General features: G+C 50.8%; 1 protein-coding gene across 1 annotated transcript; it reads right to left on the bottom strand.

The window, feature by feature from the left end:
- Positions 1–2,258: 2,258 nt before the first annotated feature.
- On the bottom strand, positions 2,259–17,029 carry LOC144179732 (uncharacterized). The gene is made up of 10 exons (XM_077708175.1): positions 16,976–17,029; positions 16,217–16,626; positions 15,464–15,731; positions 11,104–11,377; positions 9,931–10,121; positions 9,584–9,749; positions 7,241–7,484; positions 5,808–6,060; positions 5,027–5,099; positions 2,259–2,629 (listed from the first exon to the last, which is right to left on the bottom strand). Exons 1-10 carry the CDS (start codon positions 17,027–17,029, stop codon positions 2,259–2,261), a joined length of 2,304 nt encoding a protein of 767 aa, XP_077564301.1.
- Positions 17,030–22,804: the final 5,775 nt, after the last annotated feature.

The following is a 22,804-nucleotide window of genomic DNA, read 5'->3' as shown; positions in this document are numbered from 1 at the left end:
TCTTCAAGGGGTCCTGAAATACCTTCCGCCGATGCATGGATGTACATGTACCCAAATAAAGCAATGTATTTGCAATCTCCTCCTGCAAGAATTTTGTTAAAGCGATGAGTATTAGCTGAGAAATCGTAAATCAAAAACCGCGCATTATCGTCGCTCCGCGTTTCCTCCTCCTTTCGACTTACTCTCCGCTGTTGACGGCGCGCGGGCCTTGCATCCCATGATGCTGCGCTCCGCAGCGGTGACGTACTTCCGCTATTGCGCTGCTCAGGCTGTCGTCTGCTACGGGCAAGCTTTGTTGACACCATGAATCCCTCAAGGCTGGAAAAGCGAACGAAAAATCTGGCCGCATTTATGCGGCGGCCTGTCCTTGCCCTTTCGCGGTGTACGTTGCTGGCGGCACATGACTTTTTATCGGCGGCGAACTCGCAGCCGCACGGGGAGGGTCGTGCCCTCGTTCCCTTGATGCACCACGCACTGTATATCCAAAAAGCGCCGTATCAGATGTGGCCCCGCTGGTGCCGGGTCTTATTTTGCGGTGGTGGCAATTCCTGCCGGCGGCATGTGAAAAAGTCATATTAAACCGATACAGAACCCGTGCACAAAACGCTTCAATCATGTGACCAGTTCAGCTTGGGGCGACGCGTGGTGGAGAGCGGCAACGTTGGCAAAACATGCCCCGCCGTGGCTCTGCGCTTTCTAGCGCTGGAGCGAGCGCCATTTCTTTGACAATCTGAAACATCGGTTGCCTTGGCAACAAGGCACAAACCGCTCCAGAAGTCAGTTACGGTTGCGTGATCCCGGTTCAGCTTGGGGCCCCACTTCGCGACATGTGGGCACTGCAGGCGTACCATTCACTCCCATTGGGAAGTGCCAGATGCGTTTGGCATTACAGGAGGCGATGGTGTGTGTGTTGTGGACGCCTTTGTTTCGCGATGAAATGCGACGTTGTGCTTCTGCGGGTGGATAGTACTTCCCATGGTCTGGATTATCTTTCTCGAGCGACGTATGACTCAACCTCGCATGGGGTATGTGCAGTGTGCGTGGCTAAAAGCCATCGGCTTGTGCGCCAGAGTTAAGTGACTTGCTGTTCGTCCCCGCAAATCGCGCGCGAGGTGAGTACCGAATTTACGACGGGCAGGAGGCAACCCATCCTCTGTCAATCGTGGTTCAGACTTTCAACGCATGTTGTGACGTTGTGTTCGTTAGAAACGCATCTCTGGATTGTTTTGAAGTTGAATAAAATGTATGCGTCAAACCCGGGCATTCGGCTCAGGGCGTTCTCTGCGATTGCACGAAAGAAGTGCCACGGGGCTTCAACGCTTTCTTTATGGAACGTACTCAGGTAACAGAATGTCCATGTCATGTTATGGCCGTGTTGCATTCAATACAAACGGTTAAGCGTTTGTTTTACACTTGTTTCGTTTGTCGTAAAATGCCCAAACACTCCGGCACTCCGCTGGCAGATCAGCCGGCGAGCCGACGCTGAGCAGACGACTCATCTCTTTGCCGGAAGTGCGTGAAAAAGCCGCCCAATAGCAGGATGTCTAGCTCATGACGAACATCTGGGAATCGATGATGTAGACATGTGAAGATGGCGGCGTCCAAAAACACGAAGGAAAGGGTGAGAAAAAAGCGACAAACTTTGCAACAAAAGTGTGAGCTTTCCGCTGCGCGTAAAAGAGTAATACTTGGCACAGAGGACGTTGACGACCCAATCTAACGGTTGCGCTAGTTCATTTAGTGTGCTCAAAATGCCTTTCAGGGCCCCTTTCAATCTCTATTCCATGGCACTTTACTCTTCATATTGCGGTGCGGTTATCCGTGACTAAGTGTTGCGGTTTTTCCCTAATGAAATTGAGCTTCTAGATGATCATTGCCTTTTCTGCCTATGCTTTTCACCTAGTCTTCGCCTTCTGTTGCGCTGAAGTCACCGTGAACGCAGGTCCGCTCCATGCGTCACTCTACTTTTCATACGGAGCCCGAAGCTAGCGCAAAAGTCGACAGAAGCGATTGCATTTGCTGCAGTACCTAACATTTCTCATATGTGTTCACGGACTAGTTAATCCCTGGGGCTCAAGCAGGGTTAGAAGCATGCGTGACCTCACATGTGCTGTTCCCTAACTCGTTCTCTGCGACACCGTCCTGACAAAAACAACCGCAACGGCGACCGGCACCCAGCGGTGTAGCATTTCGAAGCATTTCACGCAGAATGCGGGGCTGCCCATGCTATATACGCTATGCTGCTAACGTTCCGCGCTTCAATCACTGCGCTTGGCAAGATACTGTCGGTATAGTAGAACGGCCCTTCGTGCCTTGAGCCTGGTGGCCAGTATCTGCTCCATGTCGGGTCCGTTGACCTCGCACTGGTTGAGAGTGTAGAAGACGAAAAAGAGCTGCTCGGGCTCGAGGTGCTCGAGGCCCGGCAGCATGAGCTCGGGGGCCCCCGGCCAGGCCATGTAGGCGCGCAGGGCCAGCGACAGCGCCCAGGACTCGAGCGCCTCGTCCAGCCTGTCCGAGGACGCGAGCCACGACGAGCACAGGCTCCGGCCCGGAGGCTTCTCGGCCGCAAGGTGCTGCTCCTGCTGCCACCGGAACAGGTGGCGCAGCACGGGCTCGAAAGCGCGCACGCCTGCATGCGCACAAATCGACCACTTAGGGCCAGGAAATTTGCTGGGGTTCTTTCGCGGGAACGTACGTTTTGAATACAAAAAATATCTGGCTGTACACACGCAGGTTTCTCGGCGCGTTTTCTTTTTCTTTTTTGCGTGCGTAGACTCAGAAAAGCTGTTCCCCTCCTCCTCACTTCGGCACAACCTCTTGCTTCGGCTCTTCATATTTTGATGCAACTTGCCCTTGGGGGAAGAATGTCTTGAATGAATGAATGAATGAATGAATTTATTGATAATAATGGGAAGGAAAGTCCCCCAGCATGCGCAATTTGTCACACCTATAGGGGTGGACACCGGTACGCCCGCTGGTGTGCACGGGTTGGGGTAGGAGGGTGACAGGCAGATAGAAAAAAGCGGCAAATGAGTGAGAGGGGATTAAAATAAAGCAAAGCACCCTGCTTTAACTGTGAAACCGACCTTAAGAAGATCTGTGTAAATGTGGACCTTGTAAGCCGGCTTTTCACATTATTTGTTGCACGGTGAATCCTACTCACAAAGAAAAAAAAAACGCGACAATGGACGCGGACTCGGGCCGCGGATTCGCAGCGTAAGCGCGATGCCCATCGGGACTCGGTACCCCGAATACACAACCAATAACCCAGCAACAGCTCCGCTGGTCATTCACCTTCACGGAGTGGAGCGGCACTGAATTTTCAAAGCCATTTTCAGTTTTAGAGGGACCGTATACTTTCGTGAAAAGCACTTTTGCCTCAACAAAGAGCATGAACGCAAAGTATATTTAGGCAAAACTTTTGCAAAATGCTGACATCAGGGCTCGTATGTACTAGCAGTGCAAATGAGACCTATTTATGCGCGAGAGTGCCAGCGGTATTTTAATTTAAAAATACCCTCTGGATTGGACTTTACAACAACACTTATCGGATTAAGGAGCGAGATAAAATTAAACGATGAAAATACGCCGTCCCACGCTGTCAGCTCGAGCGGCGCCAACAATTACGTTCGGGTTGTTTAAACCGCACGCATCGGGTCAACTACGCGTCCTATACGTTTAATTTACGAAGGAGAAACAGCCGCATCAAAAGTGCTCTGTCCGCATGAGGCGTCTTGATGACGTCGCTGACACCGTTACAGCCAAGCGTGGTCAGTCGTTTGCGATGAGTCCGTCTCCACTAAGTCCGTGAAAGCAAACTAATACTTGTTATGTACAGACTTATTTTATCAAATCAGCTTTTTTCATCAGACGAGTGTCTTTACGCGACTGATCAATTATAAAACCATTTCACTGAGGCCTGGCTGCATGGCGGCGCCACTGAACTTTGGTGGCCCCCACCGCTTTGATATAGTGCCTAGAATATTCTAGGCACTATATCAAAGCGGTGGGGGCATATAGTGCCTAGAATATTCTAGGCCCTATAGCTTTGATGTTTCGCGGTAGCATACGACACGGTTGGCGTCGTTCCGTTCAGAGTTACTGGTTCCGTTTGTGACGCGGCCTGCGAGATTGTCTGCAGTGTGCGTTCGACGGCGTCTAAAGCAGGCGTATGGGCTAAATATTAGTTAGTCGCCCATCAAAAACTGCCAAGCCGAAGCCGGTTGTCGTCTTCTTCCAGCCGGAGGGCAGTCCTCCGACTGCGCGCGGATTGTGCCTGACTGGTTAATCGAGGATACCTATTGACTGCGGTTGCGAGACGCAGCCGGGTTGTCTTCTTGCAGTCTGAAAGCAGTCCTCGGACTGCGCGCGGACTGTCCCGAACTGGTTAATCGAGGATACCCATTGACTGAGGTTCCAAGACTAATAACGGCCATTGGTTTTGGGAACGAATATTTATCTTTGTAGTTGGACTGGTCTCGCGTTTTTTCGCAGTACCACGTTTAGCATAAAAGACTTTCCTTAGCGTCACAGGTGCACGTGGCAGTGGCTAAGCAATTATGACGTGCTTTATGGAGAGTTGTAAATGCTAGTCCGCCACTGCTGCCACGAATAAGTCATAACATTTCTCTTGTCGCCCCCGCATTAGTTTGTCATAATGGGAGTGCTCTAACGCCAAGAATACAAGCTACGTTGCCTGAGTGAAGCTCGTGGTGTGAAACTGCGATCCAGTAGCCATGCCTCGTTAAAAAAAAACAGCGTGTCTCTTTTTGCGTGGGGCGCACGAATATTCAAAACAGCATCATCCCAGTGGAATAATGCCGCGTTGTTTGCATCAACTCGATGCTTCTTTCCGTTTAGCGTGCTTGCTTGTAATTTTTAGGAAACCCCTATAAATATATATATACATACATGACTCTGTTGGAAAATAAAATAAAATAAATGCGTCCACGCAAGGAATAGCACGCAGCGTTTTCGTTCAGTGCGAAATGAATTCCGCTGGTTGGATTACGCTGGTTGTACTCACCTACTCGGGCGATCTGAAACATGGCCGTCGAGCGATCAGTGCCCCAAAGCAAGTCCAGAGCCGCCGGAGGTACCTGGGTTACGTTTAATTGCGCAGTGTGAACTTCCCAGCCCATTCTAGGCGCTTCAATATCGCACCACTTAGCAACTCCGCGCGAGAAAACACTTGTAACTTCGCTCGATAAAAAAAAAAACATTTTAGTTTCTACAAATCGGCGTCAGCGGAGTTAAAAATGACGAAAGGGCTGCAGATGACCTTGCAGGATTAATGGGCAAACGCGCACTCCCTTGCTGAAAAAGAACCGCGTTAAGCTCGCTATTTGCATTTCCAACAATCGGAGACGCCAGTGGTCACACGGGACAATCACAAATTTAGAGCGGAAGAGCTGCGCCATATCTCGCAAGGTCATTCATTGCGTCGCGATGACCTCGAGCCGTCGGAGCGCAAGTGTGACAGGTGGGATGTCACTCCACGTGTTCCACTGCGGAGAGGCGTCGCAGCTGCGCTATACCACGTGACTAGGGAGGGTTTAACGGCAGCTTCGCCGGTGCTTGGTCGCTCAGCTTCGCCGTGGATGGCGGGTTGGCTGGGTCTTCTGTGCGTACGCTTCAGCACAAGCGACAGGTTGAATCCAATCGTCCAGTAGTTTACGAACGCTGCGTGCATATTCTTTGCAAACCCGAGCAAGCGGGACTTTCGGTCGTGACCGCTAGGTTTACAAGAGTTGAACCTGACCTATTTTTGTGCACTGGCGCATCAAAACGTATCTATCCGTGCACACCTGCAGAGTCGCCTCAGGCCCCGCCGCGGCGTCGCCTGGGCTCGGGGCGTTGCCTCCGCCGGTAGCGACCGTCTCCTCTTCGCGCGTCACGAGCCGGCAGCGCGTCGACATCAGGCCCGGTGCCCAGCGCGCGTTCACGAACTGATTGGGCTCGTTCAGGGCCAAGTGCTCGTTGACCACTTTCTCCTGCATCCAGCTGAACACCGCCTGGGACGCCTGGGAGGACGCGGGAGCCATGTTGTCGCCGTAGAACCTGCGCGGGGGAGGTACGGCGTTCGCCAATGGTTGGTCGTGGACACGACCATTTATGCAACTACAGCCTCGGTGAATTGAAGTAACTGCTGATCCTGAAACACTGATCCTAAAAGGAAGCTGCTTCGTGCAGAAAAGCAGAAGTGCAAGAATTTGGTGCCCCTCGGCAGTTATCGGTGCACAGACGAGCTGAATGCGTTGCTTAGGTCTGGTAGTACCGACAACCCCTAATTACCGGCACGCCAGTAGATTCCTACACTAGGACATATGTCGATGAACGTGGTGCGTTTCTCTCGTTTCTTTCGAACAACGTCTCAGTGCCTGAATGGTTACGTTAGTAGTGTATGACGTAGTTGACGTTCGCTAGAAAAAACATACCCCCAGAGCATCACCCACCATTAATTACTGTCAACAGTTTCAAGTAATCAGTCAGCAAATAAATCAACTACATTTTCTCCGGTCCCGTAAAATCCCCGTTAATTCGGATTTCACAGGACGGGAGAGAATGTCCGAATTAACTGATTGTTCGAATTATCGCCAGTGCGGTCGTAACAACTGAAAGATGCTTTCAACGTCACCAAAATTTTATTTTTGTAGGAAGTCAGTGATTGTCGTTTGCAATGATTGTCGTTTGCTCCGCGGAGGTGACGTGCAAGGAAATCACTATTTTGCGAACTTCGGGAAGGTGGTTCAGTCCGCGCGCACTCTCCGGCGAAACCATGCAAACTTCCTGTAGATGTGCCTTCGAGATGTACACTAGCTCGTCCCGTTTCAATGTCGAAGTTCTTTAGGTTCGCCTTTAATTTCTGCTGCGAATCAGAATTAGCTGAAGCACAGCCACGGCGGGCTGTGCTGCTGTCTCCCCACCTGAACTCCGTGGGGAGTCCAAATTAACCGAATTTTGGCAGAACCTGTCCTATTTATTGGGAGCTTTCAGCCAAAGAACTATGCAGAGTTTGGAAGGGACCAGACGCCGCGTCAGAATTAACCGAAATTCCGAATTAACGGGGTTTCGCTCTATTTTGGTGAACCGCTAGCTTTATTGGTGAACCGCTCTATTTTGGTGAACCGCCATCAATGTACATGACTTCAACAGACGCTGAAATTCTCAGAACCCTTGTGGTGTCTGCTCGATACGAATGTGACTGCAGGGCCAGTTAAGCGCCCATATCCGGCCTCACCTGGCGACGTAGGCGTTGCGCGCGCTGGCGTTGCCCAGCCAGTCTGGCGCGAGCCCCTCCCAGGGCAGGGCGTCGGTGCGGTCGGCCATCTTGGACGAGAGCGGGCCGCTCTCCAGCGCCCCGGAGCGCACCAGGCTGGACAGCTGCGCGCGTAGGAAGCGCAGCAGCGCCTGGGCGTCCAGCTCGCTCACCAGCGGAGACTGGTTGGCCAGCATGTACAGCGTCATCGCCGGCTCGTACTTTGCTGCGGGGACAGCGAGCGCGATCGCATCTAAGCTTAGCTTAGGCATTTGATGCGGCCGAATATGAGGCTGTAACAAAGCCCGTATCAAAGCGAAAGGTTTAATACGAAGTGTTTCATTCCGGGATACACAAACATTTGAGTGACGTCATATCCGTCACGGAAGTGACGCCAGTACAACGAAGCAAACGGCCGGTAAAGGGTGCACTCCTGCACACATAATCTTCTTGTGGGGAAGCAACCTTTAGAACTAAAGAGTACGTTATACTCCGGGTTGTTCGTTTTCGAGTTTTATATTTTAACACGAAAGTGTTTTATGCCGGGATACACTGAGGTTTCACTGACGTCATATTCGTCACGGAAACGACGTCAGTACTCCTTAGCCGATGCGTCCCGCCAGCAGGACGTTGCTCGCCAAGCACACCCAAAAGACAGCCGCCGACCCGAAAATAATGCTCAGCTGCAGATTTCGCTGCACACTTCACTTTCGGGTTTTACCGATTCCTATGACAGGAATCAACCACAATTTTTCGTTGGTACCGATGGCGTCCTGACAAAAAACTAATGCATTTCCCCATGGACCGGTTGGTCGACCGGAAAGCTCTGATAAGGTCTCTGGATACACGAAGCATGTGTGAATCCGACCTTCCATTGTGTTAAAACGGTTACTTGAAAATCGCGAAAAAGGAACGGTTCTAGATGGGACAGTACACGCATCGATCACGAGGGAGGACTACAGTTCATAAACCACGTCTCATAAACCACGCATGGGTATACATTTAGATCGTTCGTAGATGCTTCGTCACATGGGTTCGTTCTTCGTTTGCGATTTGGGTCTATGAAAGTTTGTCGATCGCTTGGACGCACTTTCAGCGAAGATTGGACGCACTTTTAGCTTTTGTGCTTCTCTTAACTTTCTTGAGGAGGGGATGGGGATTTTTTTTCTTTTAAACACCGGTATCCATCGCTGGCCTTTTTCGGGGATAATTCGCGTTTACTGAAGTACTTCATCGCTCATGGCGTCATGCCCTTGTTCCCGAACCTTGGGCATTATTATCTTAGTCTTGTGGCACGAGAAGTATATGATGCACAGATTGCGGAATTCTGTAAGAAAAAAAGAACCGAAACCAACATTGACAGCTAACGGAGGGGCGCAGTTTGTGCCGACTAAAGCCCGCCAAACGTGCCCGCCTTCAGCTATCGAGAGCGTCCGGCGTAGTGCTGCCGGTGGTCTTATCATAAAGACTTCGCGGAGGGCCCCGTTCCCAAGGTCTCTTCCAGTCTGCTGTCAAGAAAGAGGCCATGGTCATCGGGGAATTTCGCCTTATTGGCGCCATCTTGGACTAAATCCGCCAGCGCCGAAGTGCCGCTGGAGTACGCGATATGAGCATTGCATGCTTTGATAAGAAACGTGAGGTCTGTGGGACAACATAAGATATACGTAGTGAGCGGGGTTTCGCTTTGCGCTACCCCGCACTTCCCGGCTCCGCCCCCGTGCAATTTGCCAACAGGTTGTTGTAAAGTTGGCGTCACCGTTAGCAGTTGTGCATCCCAGTGAACAACGTTTGCCGTCGAGGACACCTTGCATCGAGGTGAGTACACGAGATTCAAGCGTAAATTAAATTTCTACATTGATTTAGCATTTTGTAGCGTGAGCTACACTGGCCGAGGTTGAGCAGTTTCGCGTGGCTCCTGGAGAGTCGTGCTGCGCATGCGCGAGTAGCAGGGACGTCTCACGGCGCACAGCTGGCGCGCCGGAGCTGCCGCCGCCGCAACTGGATTGGATTGAATTGGATTGGATTGAAAATTGTTTTAGCAGCAGTAAGCATGATAATCAGCTAATCCTAGACAATCAGGAAACTTAAGAATAACCAGCTGAACCTTAGCTCACGCTACGTATATCCTGACATAGCCGAGCTAAGCCACTGCTAGTTTTTCTTGACACACTGAAACTACAATGCGAAAAAAAAATGTCGAACAATTGCAGAAAGTCGGACAAGAATATCGGAAATCTGGAGTGGGAGCAAGCTTTTCTCAATAGCACACGCTTTCCCGCGGAGGATTTTTATGTACAAGCTTTGAATGGCTGGTCGGGCGCTCACCAATCATGCGGACGCAGTGGTCGACGTCGGTCTGGGCGGGCGCGGCATCGTCCTCGTCGATGAGCCTGCACAGAAGCTGCTTCTCGGGACCGGGGGGCAGCAGCCGAGACGCCAGGAGCGCCGTGCGCATGCCCAGGTAGTTGAGCAGCTCGTGCTGCCTGATCTCCTGCGAAGGAGACCACCCCGAGACGATTGGCGCTCTGGGCCCTTCAGTCAGGTCTCATTTAGGGGGCCACGTGTCCCCACTTGGCCCGTATTTCGGTTGTATTGACGACCAGCTAACAATGAATGTCTGCGTAGCGATCGAAGACGTGCATCTAAAGCGTCTAATTTCGTCGTCCCCGTACCTTGAGCACGTCCGGCAGCGCGTTCATGTAGCCTGGCGCCCGAACCACGACGTCGTCGAGAGCCTGGTGGGGCTCGAAGGCCTCCTCGACCACTGTGCGCAGGTTCCAAGAGGCCCACGCGCTCTGCGAAATCTTCGCAGCGCTCTGAGGATAACTCGCGACGCGCTGACGCCCGCCACTCAATTCCGCATCTGCGAGGTGTACCAAAAAGTTGGCTTCACCGCTAGCAGTTAAGCCATTCAGCAAAGGACGCTTGCCGGCGATAATGTCTAGCGCTCTTTATCCGAAGTACGTCAGTCATAGTCGCATAGCAGTTCGGCCAATTAATAAATTCTCTGGTTCACGTGTCGCCTTTTAAAAGAGAATTGTGTATTTAAAAATATACATTGAAAATTAACTATTTGTTTCCACATGGCTCCAAGTTAGGAGAAGTTAGAGGGCGTCATAAACAGGTTATTTTATCAGCACAACCACGTCACTCAGATGCAAATGTCCAGTCCACGCGTGATCAAATCAAAGGAACTCTGTGAAGCTATCGCTGCTGTAGGGCGTCACCACACAAGCCTACTGAAGAGTTAGGCTTGCCCGTGACTATATTACTATACAGTCGGTAAAACGCTTGTCTATGGCAGCAAGTTTAATTTCAACTAGTTACATCTGAAAACTGCCGAAACATACTCTTTCTAAACACGTTGGAGACAACAGGGGTGGGCTTAGACTCCAGAACGCCGCAGTTTTCTTGATGTCGAGCTCAGGGAAAGTACGAAAGCTGTGTTATAAACACGCGTTTTACCGACCGTACATTCATGAACTCAAAATCATGCACCCCTCCGTCTAACAACGATGGTGATTGAACGCGAAACTTTCTCATGACGGCTTCTTTGGTTGTCATCTGAGTTTTCCGAACCGCTTCGACCTTGTCAAAATGGAGCAAGCGGATAGACGCCGGCTTCATAACTCAAGGGACCCAGGTTTGATTCCGGCCACCGCAAGCGTTCTTTTCTTTCACCTCACCCACGACTATTCATCATCATCGTCAGAGAAAGTTGGCTTTCCTGCAGGGCATTTTCGCGTTACAGGCGACATTAGTGAGGACAATAAATCTTCGCTTCCGTATATAACTCGTCTTATTGAGGGGCAATGACGGCGCTGAGAGATCTAAGGCGCGCGCACCCGACAGGCGCATCGTGTGGTTCCACGGGGGAGGGTCATCGCCCCTGCGCGCCGCGTCCAGGAGCTTCTCTATCCGGTTGACGTCGACGGGCGGCGGGAGCTTGCTCCCGGCGGCCACGAAGGCGGCCGCGGCGGCCAGCGCCATGTCGTTGGGCCCCGCCGCTGGGGCGTCGAGGAGCAGGCGTGGCTCGGCCAGGAAGACCCGCCCGTCGGAGCCCACGCCCATGCGCAGCAGCGTCGGCTCGTTCGTGAAGTAGTACGCGTTTCCCAGAACCTGCGCGTATTTTGAAGCGCGGGATGGCCCAGGGAAGGCGTCGGCTGTTCACATGCCCGCGCTAAAATCGTTATAATTGAGGCTCGCCTTTAAAGCGTGCTTCACCACAAGTACATTATTACTGCGGTGAAACTAAAGCGCAGGCGCGCCAACGAGGATGCTATTACTGCGTTGGCTGAGAATTACAATGACAATTTATGATAACTTATATGAGAAGAGGAAGAAGCTGCAAGGTAATCTAGCGCTGGATAATCGCATAACGTTCGGTTGATGGTGTCATGAGTGTCAATTTCTTGAGGGACGCGAACCGAGCAGAAACAAGGATTGGGGACGCGAAACGACCACCGTCTCATACAAAGATCGTTGTCGCCCCCCAGACGAGTAAAGCAGGCGCCAACACAAGCTCTTACAGCTTCGTCTTTTTTAAACACACGACTGCGCACTTAAAGTGGCTTGCGAAGGCTGCATTAAAGACTTCAAACGTATGCGTTGTTAGCGAGAGCCCGTGAATTTTTGAGGGAAGACAATGCGGAATAGTCCGATTGGCATCTGCATCACCCTTGATACATCTTTTCTGAGGTACTTATAAGCCCCTATGCTTCAGGGGGAATGTTTGGGGTGTAAAAGTAACTTCCCTCCCCCCACCCCTGCGCCCGCTAAAAAGAAATTTTGGGACAGTCTTTCTTTCCCAAGTTTCGGCTGAACGATTAGAACACCAAAAACTAGATTGATTGAAAGCTATACGCCTCGAGCGCGGCCTGTAGGGGCGCCACTGAAATCCCCCTAGCGGCCCGTTTCGAAAGCAGGCACGGGAGTCCCCGGCCCGCTCCCCCCTGTCGCCGTTGCTTTTGGGGCTCGTTCAAGACAGCGATTTATCGTTTGTCCGCGTTCGAAATACCGAATAACGTGGGGCAGGCACTCTGTTTGCAAGCGTGGCATGTTCACGAGAGTATAAGCGTTTATGACGCGATCTTAGTGAGATCTATATGAGCGCCGGGCGTGTGTCACAGTCCGGCGTCCCGAAGCCAGCATTTGCATGCAGCTGATTGCAATTCCGCTGCACTGAAATTTAGTGACAGTGTCTCCGTAAGCAGTGTTTCCTCCGATGGTCATGTTGCGGCCATACACACTATGATGTAAATCGACTTTGTGCACTTACAAAATCTAGCGGAGCACTCATACCTGACAGCACGCAAGTTACGCCTGCCAATATCACATATCAGATATTGATCAGTACCATGAACAAGCCAATGCGGCATAAATTTCACAAACATTGTACCAAAGAAGTACGACGGATAATGCAAAATTACACTCCGGAGTCAGCACACGACGACAAATTTAATGCTGGGTCGTCTTGTCCCGAGGTGAGCGCTCCCAAAGATTCATCTGTTTACATTTATCCTCCACGAGAAGCGCGAAGATGGGCTTATAGAGTAATCCGCGTCCGTGACCAAACTCTTATTCGAAACATCGTCGTAAGAGTCATGACACAGGGAGACTGCAGAATCTAGCATAAACCGAAATCAGAGGCCCTTATCAGATACGACACTCTTCCAACGAGCCCGTGTATACGAGATTTTGGCGCACGTTAAGGCTCTCCAGGTGGTCAAAATTAATCCGGAGCCCTCCACTACGGCGTGCCTCATCGTCTCCGTTGCGTCGGCGCGTTAAACCCTGCAATCAATCAATCAACTCTTCCAACGACACCTCGTATCGCTTGTGAACTGCCTATCCTGTATTCTTCAAAAAATGAGTCCGCCGAGTGACCAGCCGTTTTTCAAGGCTAAAAACAAACGAAAAGTGAACACGCATCTTGTGTGTGCGATTACTAAAACGTTCATTCGTTGATTCCGCTCCGCATTTGTAAACAACGATAGTTAAGCGTCCTCCTCCTCCTAACCCCCCCCCCCCCCCCCCCATGTCTAGCAAAATATCAGTGCATTTCGCATCTAGTTGGTCTGGTGAATACTACCTTGCTCGAACAAACGTCTTTAGCATTTCAGAAGCTGCACTCGTTTTTTTTTTTTTTCATTCCCGTACGACTATTCTATTTATTCCTTACTTGCAGACCATTCATTTTCCCGTGGCTTCATTAACATATACCTTGGTTCTTTCTATAAGGCATGAGTGGGCACATATCTGACAATGCATAGCCTTTGAGTCTACTTAACATTTTCGCGTGGCTTATATTCCCATAAAAGGCACAAGTTTTTGTCAGCTATTGGGTTATCACGTCCCCGAAACATATTTTTCTACGACGTACATATTCGAAGCAAAGCCGCATTTGTTGTCTGCGCTGAAAAACGAACCAACCACTTACAGTGCCAATATCAGGTCTAAGCGAGGCGACAATAAATAGAATTCACTTGTGCTGACGTGTTCGAAGGTGGCAGCGGTGATATGCTGCTGCCGTCGCCGACGCCCGCAAGAGCGGCCAAGAAGCGCGCAGAACCGCCTCCCCGGGTAGCTCTTGTTGGCGTTAGAGCGCTCTACCAAGACGCAGCTGTTTTTTTTAGGTGCCCTAAACGTGCAGTTAGCTTACAGACGTCACCATAACAAGTTGTTTAGAGCGCGGAAAGGCAAAGAGAAGCGAAAGAGAACCAGAACACTGCATGACCACCTATCAGCCACGCAGCGCTAATCCCGCAAACGCCGCGGAGAAGCGGCGGCAGGCGGCGCAGCGATCGCGAATCTCGAGGCGTATATTGATTGTCTGCTACAAAAAATAACGCCTGGTGGAAAAGTTTGTGCTGAAGCTTAGACGACAACGAACGAGAACACATGACCAATTTTGCTGCGAGAGCTTATCCGTAATATTTTTCTACTCGTGACATTAAAATGCGAAAGTATATTGCTCAATTTTCTGGACATTGGGATTATTTACCGAAAAGATATGTTCATGTTGTGGACTGACACCGTCAGCATCGGTATCACATAAGTGGGCGCTGTTGTATACCCCATTCCAGAGTAACGGGGCGGGCCTGTAGCTTCAGCTAGTATGCAAGGCCAGCTTCGAGCTCTGACATAGGCCCTTCCATCGCGCCAAGATACACGTTTAGACTGCCAACAAAAAGTTGGCAGTTGTTCAGAATATACAGGATTACTCAGACACTGCCGAAAAATTCGTAGTTTACGTTTCAACAAGTTTCATTATGCACCAGCTATCTTTGCCGTGCCGTTGCAGGAAAATTGCGTACGGCACACCCATGAGCAATCACTTACCACCACGGGACCACCACCCTAACTCAAGGATAAGACGTCCAGGAGGGGGCGGGTTTTCGGCCCCTTGCCCGGCACCTACATCAGGACTTCGCTTCTCCTTGGCCCATTTCCTCAGTCAATAAAGTTTTTTCTCTCTTTCTACCCTTTATCAGATCGGACGCTTCTAATTAAAGCGAACACCGTATGATCAATGGTTTGTTTCGACGACTAAAACCGCGGAAATCGCATTACCAGACCACACGATAATGTACAGCATTATTATGTGGACCAGACCACAGGGTAATATTCAGCTTTATTCTGTGGATTGTACCACGGCATACTGGAGCCTTATTCACCTCAACCGACCTATAAGATTAAACCACCCTTGTTTACAAAACTAATGCGTAGAATTGACTTAAAAGAATCCTTTGCAGTAAAAAAAAATCCCTTTTTGTTAGAAAAACCTCAGAACTGCTGGGGCTCGAACACAAGCCGTCAGTGTCAAAACCGTAACCTCTACCCCTGCACCACAGAAGTCAACGAGCGGGGCCGTTTTATAGCTCAAAGGGGAATATTACCCTGCGGTCTGGTCCACACAGTAAAGCTGAAAATTATTCTGTGGTCTGGTCCACAGAATAAGCAGTGCGTTAAACGTACGCCGAAAGGAACAAACAATAAGCGTAACATGTCACCGGTACGTATTTCTCTCGGGGGAGCACATTGCACGGTCGCCATATTTGGCTGTCATTCTAGATGGAAACGGAAAGCCCCGCTGATAGCCGTGCCATGATGCAAAGCCATCTTCACGACGTTGAGATTGAAAACGTAGCTTGATATCCATTCGATGGCTTCAAAATGGCTGCCAGCGCTCTTTGTGTGCGGTACCTTGGACACGTCCTCGGAGTTTGCCGTGTCTATCCGGGGCTGCGGCCAGGGAGCCACACCGGCGCTGTCGAGCAGCTTGGCACGCAACTGGGCGCCGGCATCGGGGCCCGGTTCGAGGCACTTGCGGTAGAGGCGCTGCAGTGCCTCGGGGAGAAGCCACTGCCGGTCGGAGGGCCCCGCTAGGATCTGGTGCAGCGCGCGGGACAGGGCCGCCTGGTGAAGGTGGTCCACCGTGTGCCGGTCGCGCCGCACCTCCCAGTCTTCCTCCCTGCACGAGCAGAAGGTCAATCAATCAATCAATCAATCAATCAATCAATCAATCAATCAATCAATCAATCAATCAATCAATCAATCAATCAATCAATCAATCAATCAACCTGGGTTACGTTTAATTGCGCAGTGTGAACTTCCCAGCCCATTCTTATATGCGCTTCAATACGCACCACTGAGTAACTCGGCGGGAGAAAACACTTGTAACTTCGCTCGATAAAAAAAATAGTTTTTACAAATCGGCGTCAGCGGAGTTCAAAAAGTCTGCAGATGACCTTGCAGGATTAATGGACAAACGCGCACTCCCTTGCCGAAAAGGAACCGCGTTAAGCTCGCTATTTGCTTTCCCAACAATCGGAGACGCCAGTGGTACCGTAGCACGGGACAATCACAATTTTAGAGCGAAAGCTCTACTACGCCATGTTTCGAAAGGTCATTCATCGCGTCGCAATGACCTTGAGCCGAATCAATCGACTACAGTACCCTTTTGGCGCGCCTCGACCTCGTAGCCAGTGGTTGCAGACGTAGCCGTAAAGGTCCGTGCAGGGATCGGCCGTCCTGTCGAGGCTGACGTTGGCGGCGGCCGCCGCGCACGCCTCGGTGCGGCACGTGTGGCGGACGCGCTCCTCCTGGCGGCGGCCGGCGACGTAGGAGACGTATATCTCCGTAGTCGGGGTCTCGGAGGCCTTCCGCGCCCGCTCCCAGTCTCCGCCCACGCTGCTCAGGATGAACAGGTTGAGCACGAGCAGGATGAGCAGCACCAGGAGCACGCCGCTCACCATCAGCCACAGCGTCAGGCGGCTGCGCTCGGCCGGGTCCGGCACGTCTTCCGCCACGGCGCCTCTCTGGGCACCTCCTGGGTCGCCGCCGGCTTCTCTAGCCCCACCGGCATTCTGCGGCAGAAAATGGAAGACATGTGGGCCCGAGCGATCCGGTTTCCGACGCGGTGCGGCAAAATATCTAGCAGATTGGACGCGCGCGAGAGCGGCCGATACCGGGCCGATACCGTATACGGCATCCAAACCGGTTCCCGGAACCGGAGACGCGTACGTAGACGCGCCCTTTTCCACACCAGTGAACTCGTGTGAACTGCAGTTTCCAACCAAGTAGTTTCGTTTGAGAAGCCTACACGGCGCTATTTACAGCATTAACATATTACCGCAATTTTATAGGTCAAACTGGCCGGAATCATGTTACAGCAGCGTTCGGCACACGATGTTTTTTGTGAAGTGGTGAACTCACGACTTCGAGCTCGGTTTCGTTGTCGTCGTTGTGGCTGGGAGTGTCAGTCTGCATGGTTCGTGGCGAAAGTGGGAGGCAGTGTCGGTGTCCTCGTTCCGGAATAGCAGGGACAGCGACTGCCGGGCTACTTGCGCGTGACCGCACGCGATGGAGCGTGAGCACGACTGCACCTTCCTCTTCCTTTTTAGAAGGGAAGGGATCCCCCTTTTTTTAATTGCGATAGTATCCATAGCGTGTTACGAGCAGTGGGAGGGGGCGCTGTGTAGCTCGGATCCGGGGACCCAAATCTCCCTGGTGAACCGAGCCACCGCTGTCGCCGTCAGGCTCATGCCACCGGCCACCCCGCCCTCTTAACTGCCTTGTACAATAAAGTCTCTCTCTCTCTCTCTCTCTCTCTCTCTCTCTCTCTCTCTCTCTCTCTCTCTCTCTCTCTCTCTCTCTCTCTCTCTCTCTCTCTCTCTCTCTCTCTCTTACTTTTTAATTGATTGATTGATTGTTGGGGTTTAACGCGCCGACGCAACGCAGGCGATGAGGCGCGCCGTAGTGGAGGGCTCCGGATTAATTTTGACCGCCTGGGGATCTTTAACGTGCGCCGAAATCTCGCACACACGGGCGTTTTTGCTTTTCGCCTCCATCAGAAAAGCGGCCGCCGCGGCCGGGAATCTTACTTTTTAATGCTGTTGCATTTGTTGCGAAAGAAGTGAATGACGACGAAGACGACTACAAGGTGATAATGATTAGTATGGTTAGGGTGATTACCCTAATCATCGTGCTGATGGGCTCTAGACAACAATATGTCCTTCATTTCCAAGGAAGCTGAGAATTTTCATAGAAGACCTGTGCGAAATCATGCGGGGTAAATAGGATCCTGCCTATTTTTTACCGTACCTGCAGTCTAGTATCGGTGGGTTACCGGACCTATATGAATCCTATTGGCCGCGAGGGCCACCACTGAAGAAACCGCGGCGTTGCTAGCATTCTGACGTCACAGGTAGGACGCCTGGTCCTACCTCACTAAGGTGACGGCGCGTGACAGGGCGCGTCACGCACCACTTCGGGTTGAAATATAATAGCGTAATTTCTTGTTTATTCTTTGTGTGTGGAGCGTAATTTTGCTACTTTGGGCGCTATTGACCTCATGCATGGTTAATTAAGCCCATGCGATCAAGGGAAAACAACCAATGATGAAAAATGGACAACCAAGAGCGATTTATTTTTATTCTTTGTTTTGTACAGTTCAAGACAGGTAAGACATGTCTGCACGCCGTTTCTTGCTCCCCACCCCTCACATACACACACACACACCAAAGAAGTAAGCCTGCTTGTGTGCTGTAGTTTTTTAAAGAAGATGGTCTTTCTTGGGCTACTTCAACGCAGAAATTTTGGGCTGTCTGTCTGTCTGTCTGTGACTCGATTCAGCCACCCGGCCAAATTGAAAGAGAAACTGCGCAGTAGTCTTATATACCCACAGCCAAATCTGAACGTCTAAGTCCGGTGTTAATGTTCGTACTTGTCAACATAATTGAACAAGAACAAGACATTACGTAAATAAAAGGCACGAAATCAATACATGAGTGATACTTGCAGTGTTCCTTTATTAAAAAATTCACGGATGCTTGGTTTTTGCGACAGCAAATGAAATGCTACATCAACTGCAGAAAACCGTCGCTTGCTGTTGCCCGTGCTACCTGGCGGCATTTAAAAAATCAAACGGCAACAGCAACGAAAGGGAACAGCAGCCCTCCATGCAGCAGCCACGTTCCGCTTGGAACGCTCGTGGAGTAGGGCAACTTGGTTCTATAAACGTTGTAGTAGGGTGCCTCGATTCACGCGCGTCCCCGCCGTACGGCAGCGCTGGCATCGAGGCACCCGGCTTGGAGCAGTGGAACGCGGTAAATTTAAACTTACTTGAGCAAACCTCTAGCGCGTTATCTTGGGAGGAACGAGACGGGAGAGGAACAGCATGCAAGGTGAGCAGAAAAGAGAAGGGAGGCATTTACTTGCCAGGGGCGCCAGTCGACCAGCGTCTTACGTCGACATTTGCAACGAAAGGAGCAGATGCGCGGCCATTTTTCTTTTACTGCTGATGGGAGAAGTTTGTAGGGCGCGTCCAACCAAGTAACCTTGCCTTCTTTTCGCAGTTTCGTTCCGCACACCAACACCGACCTCTGCCTTGTACACAAAGCCACAGCTTCGAATTGTCAGCAACCACGCGCTCTCTCCAGAGGTAGTGTATACTGCTCGGTATACCTCTAATTTAATGTAGGTATATCGAAAAAAAAAAAAGTCATATTGAAACTGACCGCTAAAGCGTCTCAGATTACGCTGAGCTTCATTTACTTGTCGTAGTTAGGTAGTTCACTGTGAGGTTGTGAAGGTTAGAGAATTACGTCTGCTGTCAACATGTACATGGCCGTATGCAAAAGGAGTATGGTTACCTATAAAGGCTGCAGCTCTTGTTATAGAGAAGCTGTATCCAGAAACAAATTATATGAACATTATCCGCCAAGACTACATTAACAATGCGCCTAGATTCATCTACTTTTCTTAATTACGTGGTTCACGGTGAAGTTGTAAATCTTGTGGGATTCCCGTCTGCAGTACATAGGCTTGTATCCGGGAGAGAAACGGACAGCCCCACGTTTGTCCGCTAGAACAAAACTGTCGCCCTTCCAAGCTTTATGGAGCTAAATAAATAGGGAGTATGTTCAATCGCAAATTACCAACAAACGTGCTTTGTTTCGTCCACTCTTTGGACTGCGCCCAGCTTCGCTTGTCAGCCTTCTTCACAATGTGGAACGGCAATGATTTTTTATGCCCTTTAGGTCTTGTTGCTCTAAATAAGCACATCCGAATAATTAATCTTTTAATGACAGCCGAATAATAGGGTTAAAATTTCCATTCGATGCACAGCCCTAATGGTAAGTCGTCCTCAAAGCACTCGTGCATGGTTTGCGATAGTTTTTTTTACACACCTGGACTAGTTACCAGGTATCCTACAGCTTGATCACGCAGCAGACCCCGGATGTTGTCGCGCCGGAACGGGTAGTTGCGACAGATCACGTTCGCGCCCCTCCACTGAAGCGCTGACTGTGGTTGGCGCATAAAAAGGCGAACATCAAATCCGCGTAACAAGGCGGCCCCGTTGTTCGACTCGTACGCATGGCTGCATATTATTAAACACCTGCTGACGGCAGAAGCGAGCGAGTTATTTCTGTTCGTTGTGTTAGCGAAACTGCGGAGAGATCGTTGCCAGATTTCGTTCGTTTGTGTGCCTATATACGCCGAAGTTTATGTGCGTGCGTGCGTGTCTGTGTGTGCGTGTGTGTGTTTGTGTTTGCGCGCGCGCGTGTGTGTGTGTGCGTGTATGTGTGCGTGTGCGTGCGTCTCTCTCTCTCTCTATCTCTCCCGGTATCTGCGTCCAATTCTGTGGGGAAAGCAGACAGAAATGTCTCCGCAAGCACGCTGCAGCTGGCTCAAAAAGTGTCCATTACGGCATGAGTGATGGTACCGACGCTAATAGGTAACATTAAAAGAGAATACCAGCAATGTTACCGTTATGAGCGACGACTCTGGCGCTAAGCGGACTTCGCGAAACTATGTGCAGTTTTCAAGAGACGACAGTATTTCCTGGGCTAAGTAAGCGCTGTCTGTCGGTCGGTCTGATTACCAGTGACCGATCAGTGACGGATGCACGTGGGTCATTTGTATCCCGTAAACCACAGCTGCCCTCATTTTTGTGTTTTAGTAATTATTCGGGGATGTTTGGAGCATCTGCGTTCGTTTTCATTCGAGCGTGTGTGCGTGCGTGCGTACGTGCGTGCATATGTGTGCGTTGTGAGTGTGCGTGCGCTTGTTTGCATGTGTCTGTACGTGTGTGTGTGTGTGTGTGAGAGAGAGAGAGAGAGAGAGAGAGAGAGAGAGAGAGAGAGAGAGAGAGAGAGAGAGAGAGAGAGAGAGAGAGAGAATATGCGTTCATTACGAATCATGCCCTGCGGAGTCACGTGCACTTGTATCTTTATGGGGACATCACTGGGAACGAAGCAACTTTTTGCTTTATTAAAGCAGAAAAATGACTAAGATATTGTTTTGGCATAGGTATACCGGCGGCGTATGACACCCGCCGAAAAATATTTCTGGCTACGACCCAGAGAGCTACCTCTTTTTTTCCTCCTCCTTTTGCGTGTTTTTCACATTCGCGATTTTGGACAAATCAATTGATCACTACTACAAGCGGTTACACACACTGCACGCGGGTCAGAATCCGTTGTTCATAAATTGACGAATGGACCTTTTTCCAGTTGCGATCTGCGCATGCGCGACTCTAGCACCCAGCTCCCGTGCCGCCATTTTTTGCAGTAAAGGTAAACAAACCGCCGCCAGTTTTTCTTTATGCTGGCAGAGCCGGCAACCCCTCATCGTGCTACTTAGGCGGAGCTGTTGCAGTATTTAGTGAGCTTGTATTGCGGCGCTTGTTAGATGAAAAGACGCCGCGTTACTGGAGCCGGCATATCGCTCAATTAAACAGGCGTCGCCAGCGGCACCGCTTCGACATGCCCGACTCGTGTGTTGCGGTCGGGTGCGTGAATCGCCGAAGTAAAGAGACCAACATAGGCTTCTTTAGATTCCCGTCGCCCTGCGGCGAAAGCGGTGGACCACGGAGCAAGATTTAAAGAGGAGCGCCGACTGTGGCCCAGAAAAAATCTTTTGCTCGGGCCGATAATGTCCACGCGCCGCCGGCCGCCCAGCTTTCCCTTTGCTCTCTTCCTCCTTCGTTCGCCCTCTCGTCGCTGTGCCTCTGTACATGGCTCTTCCCTTCTTCGCTCTCCCCAGAGGCATCTTTTCTTGCGCAGCGACGTCTGTCTTATGCCTGTCCCACTATGCAGGAGGCATGCGTGCACGCGCGGAATTTAAACACCCGTGCGCGGCCGCAATAGACGGCGCAGATAATCGCACGCCGCCGCATACATGGCGATCGCTTATTCCCGGAACGTTTAGTCTGACATTCTGAATATCCACTAAAAATATTGTACTAACCCAGCACATGTAAGACGCAACTGAACGACGACGACTTCAGAAGCACCGAAGAATGAGCAAGAGTAAAATGGAACGCCACAACATAGTGTAGCGTGATTCTGCTTACGACGAATCGATGCAGCGCAGAGGTTACCGTTTGTTGTTATCCCGCTCTCCGGCCACGTGCTTAATTATTTATGCTGCTTCTGCGCACGAACAACGCTTACAAGGGTCGCCCGGAGTCTCCATCCGCAAACGGCAATGATGCACATTTCTGTGCCAATGACTGAATTGGACGGCTGCCCTGTTGTGTCAAGTGTACAAAAACACTGCCAGCTTGATAAGGAACCCAAGAATATCAAACGCATACTTCATTTTAACTCATGCCGCAACTTACCGCCCGATGTTCACGGTCGCTCTACGGTCGTGTTATCTCGTCGATAACACCGCGGTCTCCAAATAAAATGCTGTGATTTGTATGGCTGCAATTTTTTGGCCTACCAGGGTTCCCTGCGTTTTTTTTTTCGTTAAGCGGCTGACCAGCAAAACAACCGGCTCGTTAAACCTTTTCTTTCGGCGAGTTATCGCGAAATGAAGGCTTGTGAAAAGACCGCACTGTCAGGGACTTGATCTTGAGCAGATTGCTACGTCGCGGGCAGTCGCGGGTGATGTTATCGCATTTCTGTGAGCGTGTAAGTGCCGACCCGTGTTCTAGGCGCACTCTGTTTTGGACGCAAGTTGCAGAACTGCGAGAAAGCTGAGGGAACTTTTATAATCGCCAGTGATCAGAACCAGTTGCTCCTTTCGCCTTTT

The sequence above is a fragment of the Haemaphysalis longicornis genome, unplaced genomic scaffold (genome assembly GCF_048455015.1).
Source record: "Haemaphysalis longicornis isolate Haplotype H1 unplaced genomic scaffold, Haemaphysalis longicornis Haplotype H1 scaffold_4, whole genome shotgun sequence".
Classification (NCBI taxonomy): domain Eukaryota; kingdom Metazoa; phylum Arthropoda; class Arachnida; order Ixodida; family Ixodidae; genus Haemaphysalis; species Haemaphysalis longicornis.
This window is presented reverse-complemented; position numbering and strand designations above follow the sequence as displayed.